Source organism: Danio rerio, chromosome 7 (assembly GCF_049306965.1).
Source record: "Danio rerio strain Tuebingen ecotype United States chromosome 7, GRCz12tu, whole genome shotgun sequence".
In the NCBI taxonomy this organism is placed as follows: Eukaryota; Metazoa; Chordata; class Actinopteri; order Cypriniformes; family Danionidae; genus Danio; species Danio rerio.
The window spans coordinates 31742501-31770190 of NC_133182.1; the positions used below are offsets into that span (position 1 = coordinate 31742501).

The window sequence follows — 27690 nt, forward strand, 5'->3', positions numbered from 1 at the left end:
AGACGAAATGGCTAAGCATCCTGCCCAAACTCATTCTTATTGAAACTCCATGTCATTTTACAAGGAAAAAGTTAAAAGCCTACAAGTATTTGGATGGCTATAATTTTGTTCTGTGTGGTCATGTGCAAGAAATAATGGTCCATGATTACCAGTTTCAAAACTTTGTAGTGCTAAAATTGAGGTTTTGCCTAGCCAAAGACAAGGAAAAAAGATGGAGCTATAAAAGGAACAAGCAAAACAACTGCATTTTGACAGTGAACTGCACCTTTAGGCAGGGTATGTAAACTTACATTTTTGCATGTATTCTAAGCATTTTGTGTCCGCAGTTTAATTAGCCTACAGCCATGTAGCTGAAGCTAAGCAGGGCTGAGCCTGGTCAGTACCTGGATGGGAGACCGCTAGGAAACACTAGGTTGCTGTTGGAAGAGGTGTTAGTGAGGCCAGCAGGGAGCGCTCAGCCTGTGGTCTGTGTGAGTCCTTATGCCCCAGTAAAAGTGAAGGGGACACTACACTGTCAGTGGGCGCCGTCTTTCGGATGAGACGTTAAACCGAGGTCCTGACTCTCTGTAGTCATTAAAAATCCCATGGCACTTCTCATGAAAGAGCAGGGGTGTAACCCCGGTGTCCTGGCCAAAGTCCCTCTATCAGCCCTTATGATCATGGCCACCCAATTATCCCCATCCACTTAATTGGATCTATCACTGTCTCTCCACTCCACCAATAGCTGGAGTGTGGTGAGCGCACTGGCGCCGTTGTCCTGTGTCAGCCGTCACATCATCTAAGTGGATGCTGCACACTGGTGGTGGTGTGGAGAGATTCCCCCTCATGACTGTGAAGCGCTTTGGGTGTATGGCCATACACAATAAATGTGCTATATAAATACACATTACATTACATTTCATTACGTTACATTACATTACCCATATTTAACTGTTTTTGCTGAAATCACTGCTGCAATCAAAAATGAGTAATGTGTATGATTCAGCATAGTGTGAACTTACCTGATTTACATGAGAACTGCAGAGTTCAGCAGTTTTAATTAGGTCCTTACTCCATTCAGCTCTTCTGATGGCTGTTAGCCAAAGATGTCTGCGGTTGGCATTAAAAGCAGTGTGGTGTACAGTAAAAGTCAAAATTTCTATTTTTGGACTTTGGATTTTGGCATCCAACAGCACAACAGGACAGGTTTGCTATTGCAACCGGTATGCACTGTTTCTAGATCACGCCACAAAAAAACATTTAAACGAAAGTAATAAGCCCGATTTAAAAGTGTAAGGAGTAAAAAGTACAGATATTTGTGTAAAATTTAAAAGTAAAAAGTTGTCAGAAAAATATGTAGTGGAGTAAAGTACTGATACCAGAAAAATCTGCTTAAGTGCAGTAATGAAGTATTTGCATTTCATAACTTTCCATCTCTGCATGACAGTGAATTCACTGCAATGTAAAGGCCTCCACGAACCCAAGATCTCAATCCAACAGCACACTTTTAAGCTGAGTTAAAACAGGAGATTTACATTATGGATGCTGTAGCCAAATGTGCGACATTTGCATAAAGCTCTAATGTCAGACTCAAACCATAATGAATCTGTGAGATGAAGAATTAAGGCCATTTTGAAGGCAAAAGCAGGTTCAGCCTATTACTCAACCTGCTTAGATGTGGTTGCTTAGTGAACATACAATCAACAATCAAACTAACCTGGATGGTTCTATAGTCTCTGTGGGTGCAGGTAGGGGTGCCTGGTCCTTCTCCCAGGTAATACTCGGGGTAGGCAAGCCATCTACATAGCACTCAAAGCGGGCTGTGCCACCTACAGGCACAATCTGAGGCTCAGGATCCTGAAGGAAACGGGACAAGCCTGAGAAAGACAGAGAAAGCAAGAGGTTATGGCAGAAAGAAAAGGAGCAGAAATCAAGATGAGAATCAGTAAATGCATGACATGAACTTTTGGTGGAATAAACACGCAAGCGATGAAGCCACATGGTGCGAGAAGAGGAAGGCGAGCGGGCCCCTGACCTCTGCTCCAGAGCTTTGAAAATACTCACTTTGATCTGCTACATCTGCCAGACTCACACTGCTCATAACGCCACACTACACTCAACTTGCACACACACACACACACACACACACACACACACACACACACACACACACACACACACACACACACACACACACACACACACACGCACACACACACACACACACACAAAATTCTCTACTGCTTTCTTTGTGGTGACCTACCAGTCTTCTATTGTCTGTTTTGTCCACTAAACTTTAACCCTACACTTTTTTATTCCAGTTTTTGCACTATTTCGATGTACAGTAATGTAAAAACCTAGCCGACACAGTTATCTAAAAGCATAAAATCCACAGATAACTCCTAGACAGAAAACATGTATATTTTATTTGTTTACCAATACATGCTTTTTTTTTTTGTAAGATTTGCTTTTGAGTATAATTTTGTCATCCAAACACTTTCAAGTTGGAGTATATACACATAAGTGTGTACATACTATTCAATTCAATTAATTTCACGTTTATTTCTATAGTGCTTTTACAATGTAGATTGTGTCAAAGCAGCTTAACATAGAAGATTAAAGTAGATTGAAACAGTGTTAGTCCAGTTTTTAGAGTTAAAGTTCAGTTTAGTTCAATTCAGTGTGGTTTGATTTGATTTGCTGGGAGTTCAAACACTGAAGAGCAAATCCCTAGGAAACTAGGAAACAGTATGTACTGTAAAAATGTATTGTGTTGCTAATTCTCATTAAACTTCACAACCAAAAGTGTAACACAATAACAAAATATCCAAAACTACATAAAAATCATTATGAGGATATGTAAAAAAATGTGTTTATATTTAATTTAAAAATCAGGGCTTCCAACAGGTTTGTAACATACTTGCGGTGGTAGTCGGATTAAAACACACATTTTACCCACATCACATAAATAGTAAACTATTTGAGACAAACAGAACATAATTAGATTTTTAACAATATTTTTATTTTTGGGTTTATGTAAAAACAATTAACAATGGGTTAAAAGTAATTAAAAAAAACTGTTGAAATAAATTAAGAAATCCACTATTTGAATTTGAATTTGAATTTATTGAATAAGATAGCCCCTTGAGATGAATCATCTCATTTTCGAGGGGGTCCCTAAAAGTTCACAAATCAAAAAGAGTACAACACATTATAAAGTACATACACTTGACAAGACAAACAAACAAACAATCAAACAAGCAGCACACTCCACCTGAAACACTTCCCATAATCCGAAGCCTAAATAAGCAACAACATATAACCAAAAGTACAAACAATTTGATATGCAAATAAATAATAAACATTTAATTTAATTTCTTTTACTTGTATGCTATTTAGGAGCCATAGGCACCCACTGACTGGTAAAATGAGTGGCTTCTCTCTCTCATTCAAGTTCAAAGCAAACTTAAATGCGAAAGCATTTTAGATAGGCATAAAATATGTAATATATTGACATCAAACTAATAAAATATACAGCAAATGAGAAATAAATGACATAAAAAAGGAATAAAACCGACAATATCTCAAAAAATTACATTAATTATGAGAATAAAACAAGGCAAATTTGTTGATTAACTAAATATAACGGTGTACAAATATTTAGCAGCCAGTTTAGGTATCATTTCATCTCCTTCTAGCTATGTATTCAGTCGTTGGAGTCATTTAGTTTAAATAACTAATTATTTAATGTTTTTCTCGCTCTTGCAGCTGAAAAGCCAATCGAAAGTAGGTTAAAATACAAAGGTAACGAAAAAAACACATATAATTAACAACATCTTTGGAAAGCAAAAGCCTGGAAACTGGACTAATTTTTTAAGTCCCAAAAAAGGTGAGTCTCTGTGGGTCTCTGCAGCATGTGAGATTATCTGTGGGAGTGTTGACATTTGTCCCGAACACGGAATGAACAGTATAAAACAGGTAAACGAGAGAAGATTAATTGATCCCGGATGTTTGGTTATTTTGGGTGAATATAAAAAGTGTAAAAGTACGATAATAATGTGTCATTAATTATACTTGGGCTGCCGTTAATAGACCCAATCGGCCCACCCAAATAAAATCTATGTGTGGGTAGCACCGAGGAATGAAGATTTACTCACTCTCAGGAGGTTATAAGTTTAACAGTTCTCTTTTTTTGCTATTAATATTGATCATTTGGCACATATTATATTCTTCTTATTATTATTATTGACATTATTTATTATTAAACTTGTGTCATTTGTGCTTTTATATAAATCTTTGAGTTTCTTTCTTCTAATGAACATTATCTTCTATATAATCTTCTTTTTGTGTTCAAGAGAAGAAACTCAAAAAGTAATAAAAAAATAAGTTTAATAAATTTAATAATAAATAAAATAAAATAAATAAAATAATGTCAATAATAATATTAATAATCTGTCACACTTTATTTTGGTGGTCCATTTGTTGTATTTAAGTTACACTGCCTCTCCATGTCAACTCTCAATCCTCTCTAGATTATAAGTAGACTATTAGGTTAGGTTTGGAGTTAGGGTTAGAGTAAGATGACGTACTTGCAAAGCTTCTTATAGTCAGTTAAATGTCTATTAAAGGAGCAGTATCAAACAATATTAAGCAGACAGTCTACTAATACTCAAATAGACCAATACAATAAAGTGTTACCATTTATTTATTCATTTATTTGTTTGTTTGTCAGACTAACAGCACATTTTCCCAGAACAAAGAGATAATATGAGAATTAAACGTTTAACATAACATAAACCTCTCAAGCACAGGAAACGTTGGTGCTAACTGTACTAAACCCATTTATCGGGTGATTTACAGTCAGCCAGAGGAGGAATCCACCATATACAGAAACTTCAGATCTAAAAGCCCCTAAACAAGCTCACCCATGAAGCACAGCGGTGGACATAACAGCTCCTGCGGCAGCGCAGACCGCTCGACAGAGACCTGTTAAACATTAACACTAGATATATCTGACTTGTACACAGCATGCGGTCTAAAGCAAACACTCTCTGCTTTAGATAAAAAAAGACATGAGAGATTCACTGAAGCACAGATCAGTAACATGTGCTTGTGTGATAATGAAAATAATGAGAACTATTCCACCACAGAGAGAGGAAGAAAAGCACTTCAGTAAAAGGTGGAGGAAAAGTGGTCAAGGTGAGACACTGCTCTGCTGGTAAAACAGTTAATTTTGAGAGTTTAGGCTATTTATTAAGTTATTTTATGTGTCACGTAAAGAGCATATCCAAAATACTCTTTTAAGCATTTCTTTTGGTCACGCTTAATCAATCTACAGATTTTTAAAGGCCGGTTTCTCAACACAAAAACATTTTTCCTGCCCTAAATCTCCACTTCAGCAGCAATTACATACATTAAACTTTACAGTTTTATTTATGTACGCTGAGTTTTTACATCATTTTAAGAAGGGATTGTGTACTAGGCATGGGCCCGTATAAGATTCTGACTGTATGATAACCTTGGATAAAAATATCACGGTTTCACAGTTTCACAGAATTGCGAGTACAGCTCTAAAATATTTTCTTTTTAAATGTCTGGGTAAATAAACTAAAACTGTTTTTCCCCTTGGAACACAATGTATTTTATTTTGAGAAACATTTAAAATATTTTGGAGCAGTAAACATGTAAACAGGCTAAATAATAAAAATGGATCGTAGACTTGTTTGTTTCAAAAACACTGATTTCTATACAATTTAAAACAGTTTATTTGGATATCTTTTTTGCTGGAGATACTGCTGTCCTTAAAAACAAAACAAAAAAATGTAAATTAAAAATCTTACACATACTTTAGGAACAGTATAGTAGAAAATTATTCTAAGCCTGTATGTTAACTGTACAATGACTGCATATTTTGTTATGCGCACTTAGGCTTCATTTGCTGTAAATGAGTTTCTAAATAATTGTAGATTTGGATATGCTACCTTAGAAATACATTTGAATGTGCTTGTAAAAAAATATATATATATTATACAGTGTACAATGTTATGTAGTTTCAAAATACAACACATTAACATTTTAATGTAAAAAAAAGCCAATGGGGTGTCTTAAAGAGCAAAAATACAAAATATGGGCTCTTGCGTCACCACAAGTCATTTCTCTCCGGCACCTCATTTGGGATGCTTTTTGTGAACTGGGCCCCATGATAAACTAATTGAATAGCCCTGTGGGCAATCAAAAATGTATATTAATATTATTGACCTTAAACTATTTTTTTTTTAAACTAAATCTGCTTTTATGCCAGCCAAAGTAAAAGAAATAAGGCTTTCCCCAGAAGAGTAAAAGATTATAGGAAATACTCTGAAAATTTCACTGGCCTGTTAAACATCACTTGGTAAATATTTCAAAAAAAATGACACATTTAGCAGGACGGCTCATATTTTAATGTCAACTGTTTATGCAGATAAATGCATATTTAATCAAACAACAACATTCCACATTTTGCACATTTTAGAAAACATTTTAATAAACTTAATATATAAAATGTTTGCGACTCTTATGTAATCAATGAACTGTGGAAGTATGGAGATAAAACTGTTTGTAGACCATTTCAAGGGATGTAGACAATAACAATGGTCCTAATGTATTTTCTGAGTGACATTTTTAATTTCCAAAGCTTCCAAGAATCCAAAGGTCCACATACTGATAAATAATGTTATGATAGCTGTTTTAACGTTAAGATATGATGAAATTGCCTCTTGTTGCAGTTAAAAAATAGTTTGACAACAAGCAGGTAATGTTCATGGGCCGGTGACACCACCACATTGAAATGGTCTATATATTTTTTACCCTAAATACACACATCCAGCAGTGCAAACTCAGCCAACAAGAGGAATGTGGCACAGAACGAGACAAAAAAAAAAAAAACTGCTTATCTAGGTATACTTTACCTTTTACAAAATGTACTCACAAAAACATTTTTAATTACCAACAAATAAACAAATTTCATAATAAATTTTTTAAATAAAAGAACTGGGTCCCTACTGTGTTCAGCTTATATATATATCATTTGACATCTAAAAAAATGTATCAACATAAAAATGTTTATATATATTTTTTTACCCTTATTCCCGGCAGCTAGCTATGCCTGCAGCTAGCTCTCTGCAACTCTCACATGGTCGCCCACTGAAGCTAAGCAGGGCTGCGCCCGGTCAGTACCTGGATGGGAGACCACATGGGAAAGCTAGGTTGCTGCCGGAAGTGGTGTTAATGAGGCCAGCAGGGGGCGCCCAACCTGCGGTCTGTGTGGGTCCTAATGCCCCAGTATAGTGACGGGGACGCTATACTGCTCAGTGAGCTCCGTCTTTCGGATGCGATGTTAAACCGAGGTCCTGACTCTCTGTGGTTGTTAAAAATCCCAGGATGTCCTTCGAAAAGAGTAGGGGTTTAAGCCCGGTATCCTGGCCAAATCTGCCCACTGGCCTTTGTCCATCATGGCCTCCTAACCATCCCCATATTCAATTGGCTGCATCACTGTCTCCTCTCCACCAATCAGCTAGTGTGTGGTGTGCGGTTTGGCGCAAAATGGCTGCTGTCGCGTCATCCAGGTGGATGCTGCACACTGGTGGTGGATGAGGAGATTCCCCCCACTGTGTAAAGCGCTTTGAGTGCCCTGAAAAGCGCTATATAAATGTAAGGAATGATTATTATTAATTATTATTCACCTTCAGTGTCTTGCCTTAAACGAGGATCTTCCTCTGCCGCTGTCAGCACAGAGTGAGTAATAATGAATAAGATAATTATGCTGATAACTGTAAGTGTGTGTCTGCTGCTGAGACACGCTGCAGTCATGCAGATGACAGATCACCAGCTAAATTACAAAAGCACGTCCCTCGCACCAGTCCCCTGCCGGAGAGCTTCACTGCACTGATTCCTCAGATGGAGGAAACACAGTCTCTCCAATCCAATCCCTGTGCTGTCTCTACCTGCTTTACACATCGCAAATCTTCCTTAGCCAATCGCAAAAATACTGTGGCAAAATATAGAGCAACTACAGTAAATCTGGGCATCTATCTGTCTTAGACTAACATGACAGTTTCTGGCCACAGTGAGAACTGAATCACCAATGATAACACTTTTAATATAATAATAGGACATTTAATATTTAAAAATGTAAATTAATTAAAGTGTCCTTTTATGAAGAAAAAATAAAAATTGGGATCAATAATATACAAGTCATTTTATAAATACTTTGTTAAATATTATATATCTAATAAAATAATAAGTACACTATATTATTGCTGCTAAAACTGTTCTAGTGATCTCAACTTACATCAATCAAACTAAAAACGTAATCATTAATTCATTTTCTTTTCGGCTTAGTACCTTTTTTAATTAGGAGTCGCCACAGTGGAATGAACCGCCAACTTATCCAGCATATGTTTTACGAAGCAACACACTAGCATTCACACTCATACACTACGGACAATTTAGCTTCCCCAATTGACCTATAGCGCATAAACCCACGAAGGAATAGAAGAAAGGAATAGAAGGAAACTCACGCGAATGCTGGGAAAACATGCAATCTCCACACAGAAACGCCAACTGGCCCAGCCGAGGCTCGAACCAGCGACCTTCTTGCTGTGAGGTGACAGCACTACCTACTGCGCTACTGCGTCGCCCTAAGTTAAAAATTGTATAACCTAAAAAATTTAGTTGAAACCTGATTAACTTAATAAAATGCAAAAAAGTTGTCATTTCATTTTTTACAGTGTATGAATATATTGTAATTATATGCTACTGCTACTACTACTACTACTACTACTAATAATAATAATAATAATAATAATAATAATAATAATAATAATAATAAAATATAATTAACTAAATTAAAATAAATTAATTAAAAACAAATATATAATAAATGACTGACTGAATGTTATAGATGTTAATTATGCAAAAAACAACATTTCTGAAATAGCAACAAAAAGGTAAATAAAAATATTTTTAATGTTTTGTCATCAATAACAGTCAACATATCATTAATGACAATGTTTAAAAAGACAATGCAACAAAATAATTAAACTAGAGGAAATTAATAATAATTAAATATACAATTCAAAAGTAAAAAACAACAACAATGATGATTATAAATAATAATAATAATAATAAGTAAAAAGACTAATATGATGATGTTTCAGGTGACACGGTGGCTCAATGGTTAGCGCTGTCGCCCCACAGCAAGAAGGTCACTGGTTCGAGTCATGGCTAAATGAAGGATGATATTTTCCACAACAATAAGGAGCATGTATTTCCCATCATTAATGCAAATAAAATAAAACAACAAAAAAGGAAAATCATGACGGATAATTTTGTGAATATGCTACTTTTTTATGTGACACTAACATGACATGCTCTTTCAATGCCCGTCAGTGCCTGCAGCCGAGAGGGTAGCCATCATTACTATCTACACAAAAGCAATAAAGCAAAATTGAATGAACAGAAATAATGAAGGAAGACAGAGTCACGGCCAATGAGATACATAATGAGCAAAGGAAATGGTCTTTATCGTCTATTGGGCTGCTTTAACACAGGGAGAGAGAAAGAGAGAGAGAAAGGTAAAGGGATAAAGGGGATGAAGCTTGATCTCTTTGCCTCCTCAAAACTCATCATGGAGCACAATTGAGTCCTTGTGCAAACCAGGTGAGAAACAAACTCATACCCAGCAGAGCAAACACAGCCAACAAGAGGAATGTGGCACAGAATAAGACAAAGGATGATCTGGGTATACTTTACTTTCACAAAATTGTCTCTAAATTTACTTATTAAAAAAAAAAACTATTTGCTAATTTCCTAATGCTATTACAGAGTCCCTGTTTTCAGCTTATATGCTGTATATTGCTTAATGTCTCCAAAAAAATTATTTGGAGGTTCATAATTCCTTCATTCATTTTCCTTTATCTTAGTCTACATTTCGTAGGATGCCACAGCGGAATGAACTGCCTACTATTCCAGCAAATGTTTAACACAGCGGATGGCCTTCCAGCATTGTTTAATGTAAAAAAGGAATTCTAAAAAACCACAAACAATAGTTTTGTAAGAACAATATTATTATTGTTGTTGTTTTTAAAATATTAATTCTTATAATAAAATTCTTTTAGTTCAACATAAGCAGTGTTAGGCAAAGTTACTATTTAAAGTAATGCATTACAATATGGAGTTACTCCCCTAAAAAAGCAACTAATTGAGTTATTTAGTTATTTTTTATGGAAAGTAATGCGTTATATTACTTTTGAGTTACTTTTGCGTTACTTTTCCTTTTTTATAGAGAAGCTCTGCATTTAACAACCACCTACTGTATATAGACTACACCTTTATTTTAAATAAAATAGAGTTGTCATAAAGCGGTTTCAGTAAGTACTAACATACCGGATACCACCTCTGAGTCGAAATAAACCCATATCCTGGAGTTATTCAATTACTAGAACAGTACACCGACTCGTCTGCTGTGAAAAAGGAGACCAGATGATTATGAGTGAGAGCCGACTGTCTGTTCCCTCGCAACATGCTTTCTCATTGAGTGTGTGATTCAACCTAGGGTAATTTTTATTCTGCAATATATTTTGTAAAAGTTAATTAAGCAAGGTAAAAAGTAACTCGTGGTACATTTTTTATACATATACACCAATAGCCTGGTGGTTAAATGAGCTGACTTATAGCACCATGGTGCTCATGGCGACCCGAATTCGATTACCGGCTCGAGGTCCTTTGGCAATCCTTCCTCTCTCTCTGCTCCCAATACTTTCCTGTCTGTAACCTCCAGTGTCCTATCCAAATTAAAGGTGAAAACCCCCTAAAACAAGTAACTCAAATAATATTACTTATTATTAAAAGTAATGTGTTACTTTGCTCGTTACTTTGGAAAAGTAATATTATTACTTAACGCGTGTTGCTTATAACACGTTACCCCAACACAAAAAGTATAAGTACATATTTAAATATAGATATTAATATGTTTACATCACCAGCAATTGGCCAGTTTGTCAAAAAGCTACTTGTTAGCCTTGTGTGCAGATAATAACAACAATATGATGTTTTCAGATCAGATGATGCAAACTTAAGCAAAGCACACAACCAATAACCAGCCTAATGAAGCGGCCTCATGAAATGATCTCTCAGAACCTCATGTGCTGTGTACTGGAGGTAAATGAGTGCCGCTATACTCACTGGCGAGATGCAGGCTGAGGGTCCGGCTGGTCAGAGCCCCTGCGGAGCTGCTACTCAGACATCTGTATCCGCCCTCCACACCCGCTGGAGCCGGGCCATTCGCGGAGAAGGCCGAGATAAGCAGGGAGCCGTTGGGCAGAGGCCGGATGGTCTGGCTCTCAGAGAGGACAACTCCATCCCGCAGCCAGGTCACGTTGAGCGGGGGCTCACTGGCCCCCAGATGGCAGTCCAGCAGCAGAGGTTGATCAGGCTCCAAAACCACATGAACCGGGCCAGCACCGCAGCTCAGCTCCACTGATACAGGCTTCTCTAATGAGACAGAGATGCACAGAGCTGATGTTACTGGCTGATAAACAAATAACTGAAAGAAAGAAACAGCCTAAGGCAAAACTCTCTGCTTCAGTGTTGATGTTAATGATATTTATTGGGAATAGGTTTAATAAAAATACATTTCATCTACGTGTTGAACACATTTCAGAGTAGATTAAAGAGGGTATAATAGATGACAGGTCATTGAATTATTTGAAAAACAAATCACATCTAGGTGTGCTGAAAATAAAAAAATAAGTCAATCGACAGAAGTCAATTATTCCAATATAGACCCACATAGCAAAATTTCTCTGGCCCAGCTCTGGCCCACACAATCAGGTTTTGCTTTGCCCCCAATGCTGCAGTGAATTACGGTACATGACTGGACCAAATCTGGCTTCCAGACAAGGGCCAAACACAGACCATATCTGGGCCAAGTCTCAGCCAAGTTAATAACTCATAACTGGGCCTGAACTGGGCCAGATAGGTTGGTGTGTCACGATTGCAATGAAATTGATAAACCCATGGAGTGATGCGCTTTAGGCACACTATGGGCACGCTTTTTCTCAAAGTGACCTGATTGGTAGAATTTTTTTCTTTACTCAAAAATGATTTTAGTGTATTTTAAATGTGGGTCAAAACTGGCCAAACTCAAATGGCCCACTTATCAAATTTTTAAATCTGGGCCAAATACTACGTTTTTCATCTGGCTATTTTTACCTTTGATTTTATGTGTGGAAAATAAATCACTTCCTTCACCATTATCAACACGCTTTGCACTCGCACTCCCATGTCATCTGTCACTGCTAGGCAACATCAACAATTCTCTCAGAGGATGGCAAGTTGACAAAAAATTGCTGCAGCTCTGATACAAATTTTATTTATAGAGAAAATTAAAAAGCACAGCAGAGTTTGGGTGTTCTGTGTTTGAACATGCGACATGTGAGCATGTTGCGCCACTTCCGTGCCACGTGCGTCACTCTCAATATGGAAATATTGTCAGCCATCACTGGAAATAACAAACTTACATGCGCCTAAGACACCAAATGTGAATAGCCCCTTACACTGTGCAATAGCTGAAAATTATTGGCTGTAGTAATATGGAACTGTAATGCGGTCAAGGTCTTCCTGGACCTACTTGAGCTGTGTGTTTCCCTGAAAATTACTGCACACCTTGAAGTCTGTATGAAATCAAAACATACAATGTTTATTTTGCTAGCTCCCTCTGTTATTCTTAAGATGAAACATTAATCAGTGAAGGTCGATCCACTGAAAAGTGTTTAGCTAATCTTCAATCAAAGTCTGACCATTTGCCGCCGCCTTTGGAGTGGTGGTCCTTCTGCTGAAATCAACCTGAGAGCTTTCATAACAACTGTTTATCAATATCCTTGTATATCTAGGATAGCAACCGTATATCAACTGTATAGCAACTGTATACCTTTTACATCAAGGATAGCTTCCATAGCAACTCAATTTCCAATATCCTTGTAACATACCATAATGTTTGCTATGAGAAAATAATGTGCAAAAAGAAAGCCCTGCCCCCTACTAAATATTCCATTTCAGTTCCAGAAGTACATCAACATACTGAAATAAAAGTGTCAGCGACTATCAATTCACACAGACTTTAGGGCCAATTCACACTGCACAGATAAATGCCAACAAACACTAGCAAACAAATTGCCCATTGTATTTAGAATGCTGTGAAGAAATTTGTCATTTTCACACTGCCCCAACAATTGCCACTTTGAAATCAAAATATCCTTCTCTTAAATAAGGGGGGTTTGAGAGATCTGCAGATTTTATGGCAACACCAACAGCCTGAGGTATCAAGACATTTGTGCTTCCCATTACATTACAAACCACAGGAGAGGGCAAACTCTTTAGCAGGATAGCGCTCCTTCTCATACTTCAGCTTCCACATCAAAGTTCCTGAAAGCAAAGAAGATCAAGGTGCACCAGGATTGACCAGCCTAGTCACCAGAAATGAACTTTATTGAGCATGTCTGGGGTAAGATGAAGGAGGAGGCGTTGAAGAGGAATCCAAAAAATCTTGATGAACTCTGGGAGTCCTGCAAGAACGCTTTCTTTGCCTTTCCAGATGACTTTATTAATAAGTTGTCTGAGTCATTGCAGAGATGCGTGGATGCAGTCCTCCAAGCTCATGGGAATCATACATAATATTCTTTTTTCACTGCACTATGACTTTATATTCTATACTGCACATTATTTCTGTTAGGTGACAAAGACTTTTGTCTAGGCAAAGTCAGACCTTACTGTCTTAAATAAATAATTAAAAATCAAGGCATGATCATATTGTATTTTGGTAGAATAATCGTAATCTATAGAGGACTTGGCCTTTCGTATAAGCCACTTCTGATACCAAATGATCAACTAGAAGTCATTATTAAAGTTATTATTTGTTGTTCCTAAAATTTAGATAGGCAACAAGGCTTTTGTCAGGCAGTCTAGTGCAAAATGTTAAATCAAGAAACATTTACTCGGTAAGCAGAATGACATGCGATAAGAGGTCATGTCTATTCTTAAACTCATTAAAGTGAAGTGAGTTGCCGATGGGCTTAGAAAAATCAGCTAAATTCAAACGGAAAAGTAAATGCCATAGCTCATGACACACACAGGCTTCTCTAATGAGCGAGAGACAGAGGGGAGGAAAAGTTGATGTTACAGGCACAGAGACATGCATACAAACAAACAAATCAAATAAAGAGAAAAACGAAAGCCAACAGAAAATTATACATGGGTTGTTAACAGCGAATCAATGCAACGTACAACTTTGCATGTTTCTCGTTATTCTGATTCGATTTAAGGGAAGATCTTTGCTTATTTAGAACGATTTGACTCAGTGTAAAATTCAATTTAGTTCACAAAGATTTGATTTGCTCATTTCATTTCACAGAATACAAGATGCATTTTTATCGGAAACGTGATGTGACACATTTCAAAGTGACTTATATAATGCAATTAATGTCAAGCAAGCGGCTCTGCTCACACATCTGTGTTGGTGCTGAATGAGTATTTGTAAAGCTCATTTCCCACACGCTGCCATTCACTTTTGGTTTAAATGAATGTCTTTATGCTTCATGTTTGTAATAAATTATGATTTTAGAGTGTTTAACAAAGCTATTTTAATTCATTTTTCTATTCTGAATACTAATGAATTTTAAGGATGCGCTGTGAAGCGAGGGACACAAAAACACATTTGTAATGTTTGTAAATGTTCTGTATTATTTAGAGTTACTGAATATATGAACTCAGAAAAATGTACTTAATTCAAGCTAATTGTAATCAAAATGCATATAATATATTGCAATATAATACAATACACAGATTGCACTGAACTTAAGAGAATATAGTTCAAACTAAACTGAAAATTGTCTTTATTTACTTTCCCTCTACTGGTTCCAAAGCTGTTGTTGCTTTTATTTGTTGGACACACAATTTATTTTTAAAAAACCTAGAAACCTGTAACTATTGACTTGCATATGTGTGAGCCCAATGCAGGAGTGCCCTAAAGCAATGCAATTAAACAACAGCAAATAACTCCATTCTTAACTGTAACCCCAAGTAATAACAATCCCATACATTAAGTAATAAAGCTCAAAAATGCATTGAAATCGGTACGCAAAGCGGCATGTTTTGCATTTTCCAAGAAAGAGTTATCCAGAGAGATAGAGTGCAAGCTGCACGGATCAATTACAAGTTATAACACACAATTAAATACATATTTGTTGGCAATCTAAAGCAAACAAGGAGGCAACCATTTTAATCACACTTGTGATCTGGAGGAAGAAGAAACTTGTCCATATGAATTTAGGGTACACTCAAACTAAGCTATGCTAACTGTGCTCAGGAACGTTTCACAGTTCATTTGACAAGTGTGAGTACTCCGACTTTGGCCCAGGCGCGGTTTAGTTGGCCGGTCCTGGCCTGATTGGAAGGGGTGTGCCAAAGCACAGTTTAGTTGGGCATTGGTGCGGTGCTTGAAGTGTGAATGCAAAGCGTGCCTGAGCGCAAAACTGAAGACGCAACATCACTTTTAAGGTACTGTTTCATATGATTTATTAATCATTCTTACATTTCAATGAACGCAAACTGTCGTAGTTTATTTAGGATGGAAACATCTTGCTGAACCTTCAGCAAACCTCCCAATACCTGCAGTACCTGGACTTTTATGAATTTATGAGCGTCAAAAGTTGTTCAGCAAAATATTTGTCTGCGAGTCACTGCACCTCAAATGACTTCTCTTCCTGTTAAACTGAACAGTTGTATCATCGATGACAAAAGCGTGCTCTGGTTAGAAAGGCAAAAAGCAGTGTGAGTGCAGGCTGTTGGAGGAGAGAGGGGGGAGGACAATCATGCTTTGGCACGGTTCAAGGCAACTGTACCTAGTGTGAGTAAGCACTTAGAGTGACAAACTCCTATATATTAATAGTCTTTGCTGTGACTTCCTTTAATAACAAACAACTGATGAATCCTGCATTGCAGGGTAGATTATTGTATTAATCATCAGAAAAATGACAGGAACAAGCTAGTGTTGTCCCGATACTGCAATTTTGGTACAAACCAGTACTGAAATTGTAAAACAGTTAACACTCAGTAAAATATGGTCCTGAGCAAGCCCACAGAGAATCTGTGCGTGCAGATTTTAAGCCCATTATGAGTCTATTTATTTACTTGTGTAAATATGTGTAGATTTATATTTATTCCATTTTTTATTATTATTTTAATAATATTATTGACCAATAGTAAAATGTTCATATGATTTATTTACAATATAGTTTGTAAAGTTATATTTTCTGTCTTTTAGGTGATATATTAAATGCAAGTCTTTCTTTGTTTACTAAATAAGTGAATCTAGATGGATTTGCATAGTAAACAATAAATAAAAAGCGAAAATTTTGTATTTTATTTATCATTAACGTATTTAGTTACATTATTCCCAAAATAATTCTGCATAAATCTGCAGATTTTTAATAAAACTCTCTGCAGAAATAGCTAACAATATCTGCAGATTCTGTCTGGCCATAGTCATGTGCAATCCCATCCCACAGCAACTAGTGCACTTACACGGAGGACTTTCAGATTTAACCTCAGCAGTTTATTTCCATTCACTTACAGCTGTGTCACACACTGCATGGAAGGTAATTTTTAAAAACCCATAATAGGGGCTGTTTAATTAAATGTTATCAACATAATATTTTCACAATTTATCTCAGCTTAGTCCCATTCAATACAATGGCAAACGAAGCTGAATGTTAATATTATTTTAGCATTAAATTGAAAAAACAATAAGTAGCTATTTTTCACAGCATATGAACAGTCCTTGTTATACATGAACACAGAGCTCCCTTTATATCAACCCGAAATCTAATCAAATTACATTTATTTTCACCAGCAATGAAAACAGATCTCGTATCTGTGCACAGTCATCTGGAAAACACCATTTGCTTTACACTAAAAAAGGACCCTGCAGAAGGGAGTTATTCACGTTGTCAGTCATGTCAAGCGTGAGGCAATAATTTTATAACGACTATGCTAATCAGCCAGCCATAACACTATTTCACCACTCTGTACACACACACACATAAACAGAGAAAGACCACACGTTGAGCACACATTAGTCCTCTACATTTTCGTGCTGCAGTAAGCTCCCAATTAATTACGCTAATGGGAAATGGAATTATTTCCTAGATTAAAGTGGAAGCTGACCCTCCGGCATCCCTGGATATGCGTGCGTGTGTGTGTGTGTGTGTGTGTGTGTGTGTGTGTGTGTGTGTGTGTGTGTGTGTGTGTGTGTGTGAAAAAGAGAGACGGAGACAAGCTAGCAAGCAAGAGCGGCTCACACAGCCAGCGCACAAAAGGAGGAAGAGAAAACACAATAATACTTGTTGGATGGCTGAAAGCCAGAGTGCACAGACAAATATGTGAGAGAGTGACTTCTGAGGCAGAAACAACACAGACTGACAGAGAGAGACTCGTAATAAGTTCAGCACAACCAGAGCCGCGGGGTCCCTGAGTGCAATCGCCTACCTCTGTTTATAGGTGAAAATAAGGCCACTAAGCCCCGGGCTCTAAAAAGGCCAGCACAATTCTAATTGAGACCTTATTAGTAAGCGAGAGAACAAATGTGTGCGTCTGCTCGTAGATCTGAGAGGAGGAAAAAAAAACTAAATGCTGGCCACAATGAGCTGCACTGCATCAAAGGCGTGAGAGATCTGTGAGCCATAATAACAGAAACACTGGCCTACTTTCACCAGCCATTAACAGTTAGACAGAGACTGCAGGATCGCTTCAATAGACGGTCACCTCAGCTCACCTTCACTGCGCTTCTCTGTCCTCTCGCCGCCTTTCTTCTATTCAGTCCTCAATTAAATCCCATTAAGCACATTTATGCCAATTTCTCCGAGCATTCTCTGCCACGTTTTTTTTTTTTTTTTTTTTTTGGAGTTGGGCTGTCGACTAAGGTTTTCAAGATCCTTGTTGACTTAAGAAGCATGAGTTTTCATTTCAAGACCAGTCAAGTGCACAACAGTCGGAACATCTTTAAAATTGTCGACACATTGCCTTATTTTTTTTTCCAGACATCATTATTGTGATTAAATGCACATAGTCCAGCTTGAAATGCAATCAATAACTTTTTTCCTAATTTGATTTATTTTGTAACTGTTGTGCCGGGTCAGAAATTAACAGCTGATTGTTTCAAAAATGTCACAAAAAAATGACACAAATGCCTGCAAAATTCCAGATATGATTAAAAGGTAGTATTTATGAATCTTACTGTGCATTTGCATGCTAAAAATCACAAGGAACGCAAGTGAAACATGTGGTTTTGGAACACTTCATGTAAAACTAGCACTTTTAGTCTGATGTTATCACCAGAAAATGTTACAAGTGTTAAATGTATAAATCACATATGATTCATCAACCCTCATTACAGCATATCAGACTCGGTATTTAGTTAACAAATTACATTTATTTTCAACAAGTAATAAAAATGTATCTCTTATCTGCGTACAGTCATCTGGAAAACACCATTTGCTTTACACTAAAAAAGGACCCTGCAGAGGGGAGTTATTCGTGTTGTCAGTCATGTCAAGCATGAGGCAATAATTTTATAATGACGACGCAAATTAGCCAGCCATAACACTATTCCAGAACTCTGCATACACACATACACAGAGAAGAACCACATATTGAGCACACATTAGTCACATAAAAAAGAATTTGATTTTAAAATGTGAAGCGGTAACACTTTACAATAACAGTAAATCAATAATGATATGATAATATGTGAACTAAGCATTACTTTATTATGAAGTAATGATTAATTAATACATGTGCTGTTCATGAACTAACCTTAACTACAACATGAGTCACATGAGTTCATGTGTAAATAACGGCTATCTTAATTACTTGTCAGTTCATGATTGTTTGTTGTTTATTGAATTAATTACCACATTAGTTTATGCTTATTTTAACCATCATGAAGTCATCATATGTTGATGTATTTTTACATCATGGTTTTACTCGGAGAGGCACATCATCAACCCATTCTTAACTACTCATGGTGATGTGACCTTCCAAGTAAAGTCATGACACAATTATACATTAACAGCTCATGAGTTCCTGTTAGTTACATTTAGCTTAAACGTAAATGTTAATTAATACATTAATCAACAACATGTGCTAACAAGTAAGGTTGCCGTTATTCACACATGAACTCCTGTGATTCTTGTTGTAGTTAATGTTAGTTCATGAGGAGCGCAGACTTTAACTTATCATTATCAATAATTCGTAATAAAGTAATGTTTAGTTGACATATTAATACGCCATTATTCATGTACTGTTATTGTAAAGTGTTACTTGTGAAGCTAATCTGATTTTTCTCTAAAGGTTCTTGTCTTGACCACATACTTTTCATGCGAATGCAATCACAAGTACACAATCATGACCCTGCATTTATTATTTTTACAGCATTAAAAGGTCCCGTGAAGTGCTTTGAAATGAGCATTTTTTATTCCATGTTTGATGTAAAACAAAAAAAAACAAAAAATGAAAAGGGTGGGGCATAGAGTAGCCCCTCCCCTTTAAAACTGCCAATAGTGTTTTGTTTTCATCACAGCTCTGCCAGTGACAGTGGTTGAGCTTAAGTGCATCAAATAAATAGCTATTGAGAAGCATCTTGAGGAGGGCGGGACATGTCAGATACTAGAGAGCATTTGATTGGTCAAGATCTGATGAGAAACTGTGAAGAGAAAAAACTGTTGATCAATTTTGGCAGAAGTGACAAACTACAATGTTTACATGTTTCTATCAGTTTTATATTTTTTAAACGTGGATTTTGTTACTGTTTTGGAGCACACTAACTTATAGATTTTAATTTTAATTTTATGGGACATTTAAAAAACTAAACGAAAGCAAACACAACGAACACCTGAACATACATATCAGCAAGATACGAATTACCTAAAATGATGGAAAACACCTTTGAGAAAAATGTAAGTAATATTCTTTTTGATTTATTTTTTTCAGGACATCTGAGATACACTATCTTGACACTATTTTTTTTTTCTAGTTTAAAAGGGTTAGTTCACCCAAACATTTTAATTATATTATTAATTACCCTCATGTTTTTCCAAACCTCCAAGACCTTCATTTGTCTTCAGAACATAAATGAAGATGTTTTAGATGAAATCTGACAGCTTCCTGATCCTCCATAGACAGCAATGACCCTGACCCGATCACAGTTCAGACAAAATCCCAAGAAACATCTTCAAAACAAAACTATGCACCTTCAGGGGTGTATAAAGTGGTGTACATTAAACAGTTTCTTCTCCTCAGTGTCAGTATAGAAAACATGTATAACGAAGATGAAATGTTTTAGGGGTTTGGAACGGCATGAGTGTATTTAATAACATAATTTATTTTTGGGAGAACTAGCCTTTCAAGTATAAATAATACAAGTAGTGTGTTGTTCACAATAAAAGTTCCAAAATAATTCATTTGAAATACCTGGATGCTAAAGTTAATCATTTGATATTAAAATGTACTCTGGGCATTTAACTACTGAAGCATTAATAACAAAATGGAGGGGCTGGGGCTTTCAAACGCTTATAATGAATGACAAAAAAAAAAAAAAAAACAGTAAGAAACTGGGGAAGTTTTGCTATTGGCTCAAATGAATATTCTAAGAAAAATATCTATAAAATAGATATGACACTGTATTTTGAAGTTGGTGTTTAATAGCTACTATCCACATTTGCATATGCCATAATTCACAAAACATCTTTCCAAGTAATACTTTTTGAAACTGGCTTTCCTGCACTGGCAGGCACTAAAACAAAATTACAGATCGTCACTCTGGACATTTACAACATTGTTTGAGTCTCATCATCAGTCATTGGGACTTTATTATGTAATAGAAACAATCTAGCAGCTTCCACAGATTTAGCGTTACATTGAGCTGTGACATTTGTGATAACTCATTGAATAAATGAATGATAAATGTAGAATATAAGTAAATGTTTTATTGTTTTGAATATTTTTTAATTAAGTATTACAATTAAACACCTAATAAACAAGGCACAAAAATGTAAAACACTTCAAGTTGACTCACTCATTTTCCTTTGGTTTAGTGCAGTGTTTCTCAACCACGTTCCTGGAGACATCCTTTTGGATGTCTCCCTTGTCTGTCAAACATATTACAGGTCTTCCAGTCTCTGCTAATGAGCTTATGATCTGAATCAGGTGTGTTTGGTTAAGGAGACATGGATAATGTGCAGAGCTGGTGGTCCTCTAGTAATGTGGTTGAGAAACACTGGTTTAATCCTTACTTATATCTTTTATATATCACCGGCAGATACCATACCAGCTGCAACCCACCACTGAGAGTACACTAACTTGTGAACACCCCAGTGCTAGGAAACATCCCCACATTCTCCCATTCACACACTACATTCAATTTAGTTTATACAATTCACCTACTGTAGACTCCATGTATTTGGACTGAAACACCCAAACATTCTTTAATTCACACTCTACATCCAATTTAGCTTTTACAATTCACCTCTATGTCTTTGGACTGTGGGGGAAACTGGAAACCCACGCAGACAAGGTGGAGAACATGCAAACTGCTGAGACTCAAACAGGTGACCTTCTTGCTGTAAGGCAGCCAATGCCGCCCACACTTCAAGTTTAGGATTCATAATCTGATTAGCTGAAAATAACAAGATTCCCAAGAGACGTGCTTGATAGATTTGAAGACATGAACAGTAGATTTGGAGACAAACATTTTGTGGCACCAAACCCCTTAATTAAAGAAGATTGATGTGGAGTTTATAACAGTGACAATGAGTGCTTGTTATGATCTGAATTTTCCAAGGTAAGTGAGGTTCTCAATGTAAACCCTTTAAACAAATCCAGTAGTTTTAACCTCGAGACACTTTATTATCATTGATTCCATAGAGGTCTGATTTTGTAGGAAAAGTAACATGTTTATGCCCCAAACAAGATCCTGAATAATACAAAATATCACTGGCTGCTTTACATGCCAGTCAGACTTCCTCTTGTGAAGTCTTTGGCTATTGTAATCTATGATGCAGTCCAGACTTTCTGCTGTGCATCTGAAGTTCTGGCTTTGCTGTATAAGATCCCACCACGCCATAGTTTTATTCAACTGCTAGAGTTTTTTGTCTAATCATGGTCTCGACCCACTGCCAGTTTTAGTTTAGGTGGTCTTGATTACAGCACACAAAAAAGGAGCTCCTTCCAAACACAAGCCTGAAGTGTGTCTTTGCTATAAAACACTGGCTCTCTCTCTCTTGTGCTTGCAAATGCACAACATCTTTGCGAGAGCCTGCTGAGTTTGTGAAATGGCAGTGTTTGTGGGGTGATTTCTCACTCCGATGGACCTCTGCTGTTGTGAACTCCTGAGATCAGTCCAGTAGCGAATCTCACGGCATGGCAGAGATCCAATCAAATCACCACTGTTACTCTGGCTTTGCAAATGAACGGAGCGCACAAAACAGATGGAAGAAAGAAGAGAGAGTGTTTTCCATTGAGACACCAGTTATGTAGTAGCCCAAAGCATCTGTCAAAACAAACTACCAAAACCATAAAACACTCTCCTAAAAAGAGGTCATTTGATGTGTTTTGGGTGCTGGTTTCCTTATCAAGTACATGCTTAAAAATGAGGTTTCCTAAAGGGTGCTTCACAGCAACGCTAAAGTACAATCATTCTTATATTTCTGATCAACTGTTCAATCAACAGTTAAATGAATCACTGAATATTTTTGCACAATTAGGAAGCTGTTGTCTTATTGAAAGATTCCATGAGGCAATAAGCAATGAGCAGAGTAATAATCATTATCCCAGGCCAGGACTATCCATTTTATCATTTTAACAGGTTCCTATTGAAGTCATAGACACAACAATTCACTTTAATTGTACATTATGGGTTATTATTTTATAATTAATGTATTGATCGCAGTCTCAGACAGTTTTACTAGAAGATTCATGCCGGTCAATTTGCAATGCAAGTTGCAAACAATCCATAACTGCATTTGTATGATTTGTATGAAAATAAAATGAGTAATACGAAAATAAGTGTTTTCAATGCTCATATATTTAAAAGATTAAGTTTGTCCTGTAATATCCATTTATTAAGTTAATTTTGTTTCAAAATTTTTAAGGTGTCCTTGTTACAGTGTAACTATTCATTTAAAATCAATTAATTGTATGTACTAACTGTGGGATTAGGATTAAAATGTAGGTTAGGTTTAGTGTTCATTGCATGCGATTATTATAGTAGGTAGAATTTGTGTTAGCACACCAGTCAAGTCAAGGTGTAACCTTGAAACCTTAAAATAAAGTGTTACCCAAATTAATAAGTTTATTTTAAAATGTACAATTCTCACTATTAACAAACTATTAACTAAGACTTTAAGATTAATAAACTCCAAATATGCTTTATAAAAATAGCTAAAAAAGGCAGTAGCCAGTGGTGATAACAGTGCTATAAATCAATTGTGTTACTAACGCTGATACTTTATTCAGTAACAAGTAATCAAAAGAATTACTGTTTCCCTCGTTACAGCGCCATTGCTGTTACTGACAATAAAATGCGTGTTACTATAATAGAGATGGCATCAGGGTGGCGTAGTAGGTAGCACGATCGCCTCACAGCAAGAAGGTCACTTGTTTGAATCCCAGTGTAGTTTGTCTACCTGTGTTTGCGTGGGATTCCTCCGGGTGCTCCGGTTTCTCCCACAGTCCAAAGAAATGCGATATAGCTGAATTAGGTAAGCTAAATTGTCAGAAGTGTGTGTTTGTGTGTGTGTGTGTGTGTTTCCCAGTGTTGGGTTGCAGCTGGAAAGGCATCCGCTGCGTAAAACGTATGCTGGATAAGACAGTGGTTCATTCTGCTGTGGTGACCCCTGATTAATAAAGGTACTAAGCGAGCAACCTTTCTCTCAGCCGTTGGCTCTCTCTTTCTCTGGGGTGTGTGTGTGTGTTCAGGGCTGGACACATTACCAACCAGTGATGAGGATTGGTGTGTCTGTAAACGTGGTGTAACTGAGAACGTGTTGATTGGCTTAGATAGAGGACATTTCCATTGTTTGCCAATCAGAGGCAGAGTAGTGCAAGTGTTCATATACACAAGCACACACACATCCAGTCACACAAAACACATACTTTTTCTTTAAAAGTTCTCAATCATGTATTGTGTTTTATTATACAACTATAGCAATGATAATATTCATAATGAAAAATTTAATTTGATACTTGTCTCTCACACCTACCACAACAGCACTAAATAGTGTAGATATAGTGTAGATAGTGTACAATGTTTTATATTTACTTTCAAGAGTTCACACTTAGCTGATGATTTACAAAGCTTATTTGGCATGCTGTCCCGGGAGAGAGCCCCGAGCTCAAGGGCTCATCGAGCCCGGGGCTTCCTCCTGTTGGCAGAGCAAGAAGGGAGCCCGAGCTCGGTGGATCTCAGAACTCCCCTGCTGCTGTAGCTAAGGGGACGTAAGGAATTAGACAAGCTTGATTGTTATGTATGTTGAATGTCTTTGGATGGTGGGAGGAAACCGGAGAACCTGGGGAAAACCCACGCGGACACGGGAAGGACATACAAACTCCCCATAGAAACACCCACCGGTCCTATAGGACTAGGACCAGCAGTATTCTTGCTGTGTGGTTCACAGTGCTAACCACTGGACCGCCGTGCCGCCCAATCACAGGTAAAGGAGGAGAATAGGGGAGGAGGGGGGTTTCTTCCAAACGAAGATAAAGTGAACTGAAAACTGAGGCTATTTATGGTGACTTAGGGCTCGTATGATTGGAAAATTAGTGATTAGCAAATACGAGACTGGCCGTGATAAATCATAAGCACGTGATCCTCTCGAAATTAGTTTATGAATAAACTTCACTTATAGTCGTTTGACAAATTCAATTTTTTAAGTAACGCAATAGTTACTTTCCCTGGTAATTAGTTAATTTTATAATCACATAACTCAGTTACTATACTATTAGCAACAGTAACAAAGATCATTTGTCGTATTGAATATTTTCATTTTTTTCAGCTGGTACTTTCTTAATTGTTTTATTAAAATTACAGCTTCAAGCTTATGTTTGTAAAAACCAATGATTTTTGCAAACCTGTGTTTCTGATCCAAAAAATCCTTGACTCAAAAACCATATGTGATCCGAACTGTGAGATTAGTGATCCATTCAACCCAAGCTCATTCTGAAAACGTAGTCCCACGGAAGTTTCTGGAGACAGCGGAATATGTCCCGGGAGGTACGTACGGCCGCGTTTATTTTTTTCAATCGAACGCTAGGGGGCGGTGTGACGCCGTTCCCTTTTGCGCTTGCCGGTTGCTTACCTCCTTGTGGAGGGCTTCCCCGCTGCAACACGTTTGTCCACTCAGCTCACAGTGTACGTCGGCAGGCTCGAGATGCAGAGAGGGGTCAACCACGGCGATCGGTTTCGAGTCCGGGGAGGAGCGGTTCCAGCAATCAGGTAAGAAAAAAACAGAATCCCAAAAATTAAGTGAACGAGTTTCGTGACAGGGTGAGGATGCGGTGAAATCCGAAAACGCGGTAAAAAAAAAAAAATCAGGGCTTTTATTTTTTTGGACGGCTTTTGTAAACTGTCGCTCGGGTTTAGGAAAGCGAGCGGGCAGGCGGGACGATCGGTAACATTGGTTGGGTTCAGGGAAGGAGGAGGGCGGGTCTGCCGATTGGCCGGTCGCGCAGTCAATCATCTGGTCAGTCGGACAGTGGCCTCCGGCGGGTTCACGCAAGTTCGCGCCCGAGAGAGACGTCTGAGACGCGAAAAAGCGCACAACAGCAGCCTCTCGCAGATTCGCAAAAACAAAAACTGCAGCCGTACGTACCCGCCGGGACGTATTCCACGGTCTCCAGAAACGTCCGCGGGACTACGTTTCCACAATGAGCCCGGGTTGGATCCATTACGCCACTAGTACCTAAACTAAGGGTGTTAGCCCAAAACTGGATTCCACAGAATCATTGGGATTTTGGAAACACTTTCATGTTGTCCCAACACAAATCGATCAAGTTAACTTGAGTGTTTTTACAAAAATTAAGTTGATTGAACATAAAATAATTAGTTTGTAAAATAAAACTCAAGAATTTTGTTGATTCAACTCTTTTTAAAATAGTAGTTTAAAGAAGCAGTGTATTTTAAAATCCGATCACCGGAAAATGGAGCTGCCTAATCTTATACATATCCAAAGAAACTGACAAACTTAACCATTGTGGTAATCTGTCAAAACAGATGCTAATTTTTAAATAATGTCCAAATTTTATCTGATTACGACTACTTGAACTAAAAAAGCTGGTCTTTTCAGCTGCTCTGTCTAGCCGTATTAAGCGACTAGTACAGGTAAAGAATGACAGACAGAGAGATAAAAGACTGAGAGTATAGAGTCTGCAATGGAGAATGTTCTAGTCATTCAGGCTCCATTAATTACAGCAGCCCACAGACATGCACAGATTCACATTCATCTACCCACAAACACCTAATCGTGTATAACACACATACACAGCACAAACTTCTCAGTTACACAACACATCAGCCTCATTTTTCACAACATACACAAGAAAATTATCACCTCTGCATGTGCTGCTGTGAAGTGAAGCAGCGCCCAGGGGTAAAACAGGACATTTTGTCTGAACTGTGGTGCATCCAGTGAAACTCGCAGTAGCCTGAAAGCACTGCCAAAGGCATGAAACACTCGTGATGTGACTCAACAAATACAGCAGCGCATTGTGTTTACGCAACATACTGCATCATCAGTGTGACATACAGCAGAACATCTGCCATCTCGCATGCCCTCTTGATTTATAACTACATAAAAATATCTTTATACAACAATGACTGTGAATGTTAGATTCTTTCGTGCATTAAACAAAAGCAGGCTTTTATATACCTATCATATATTCACAAATACCCAAGTAGACATTGCATTCAAAATTTAATATTCATAATGATCTTTTTTTTAATATAAATTAACAAATAAACAGCGTTAGAAAAAAAAATGCTTTAAATGAAAGCTCATTTAAGCTCAAATGACTTGTTTATTTAAATAGCTAGAACACCATGCATTCATGGTTGTAATCTAATCCATATAAACAAAACAGAAAATATGCTTAAAAAATCTAAGTAATATTATAGATGAATCATTAGTTCCAACCAATATGCCAGTATTTGAATGAAGGCTTTAAGCATATGAACAAGCAACCTCTCCATCATACGCGCACACACACACAAAAACAAACACACTTTTCTTGTGTACTTTTTTACTACATATCTGGTTCAGCAAATCGTAATGATAATGCATGAAGTCTCAACAGGACTGAATAAAAACTATACACAGATGAAAATGTATCCATGCATGCTGCCCACTACAGCTCAGATGTACTTACAGAATGAAATGCATTAATGCAATGGAAGAGAAGGATAAATGATGCTCAATGGCAAAAACTGCTTTTAACATAACAAATAGTTGTGCGTACATTTGTGCATCTCCAACAAAATTTTTGTATTTTCAATATTTTGCAAGTCAAAGTTCTGATATCTTTTCAAGTAATCATTTAGGTTTGTGGTTGAGATAATTGTTTTTT

General features: G+C 37.1%; 1 protein-coding gene across 2 annotated transcripts in view; it reads right to left on the bottom strand.

Moving 5' to 3' along the window:
• Positions 1 to 27690, bottom strand: part of igdcc4 (immunoglobulin superfamily, DCC subclass, member 4) — a 129320-nt gene that overhangs the window by 65406 nt on the left and 36224 nt on the right. For both annotated transcript variants that reach the window (XM_002662840.7, XM_073908625.1), the window contains exons 2-3: positions 11203 to 11511; positions 1697 to 1856 (exon numbers count right to left, since the gene is read on the bottom strand). In XM_002662840.7, coding sequence (XP_002662886.3) covers positions 1697 to 1856; positions 11203 to 11511 — 469 coding nt within the window. The remainder of the gene's footprint in view (positions 1 to 1696; positions 1857 to 11202; positions 11512 to 27690) is intronic.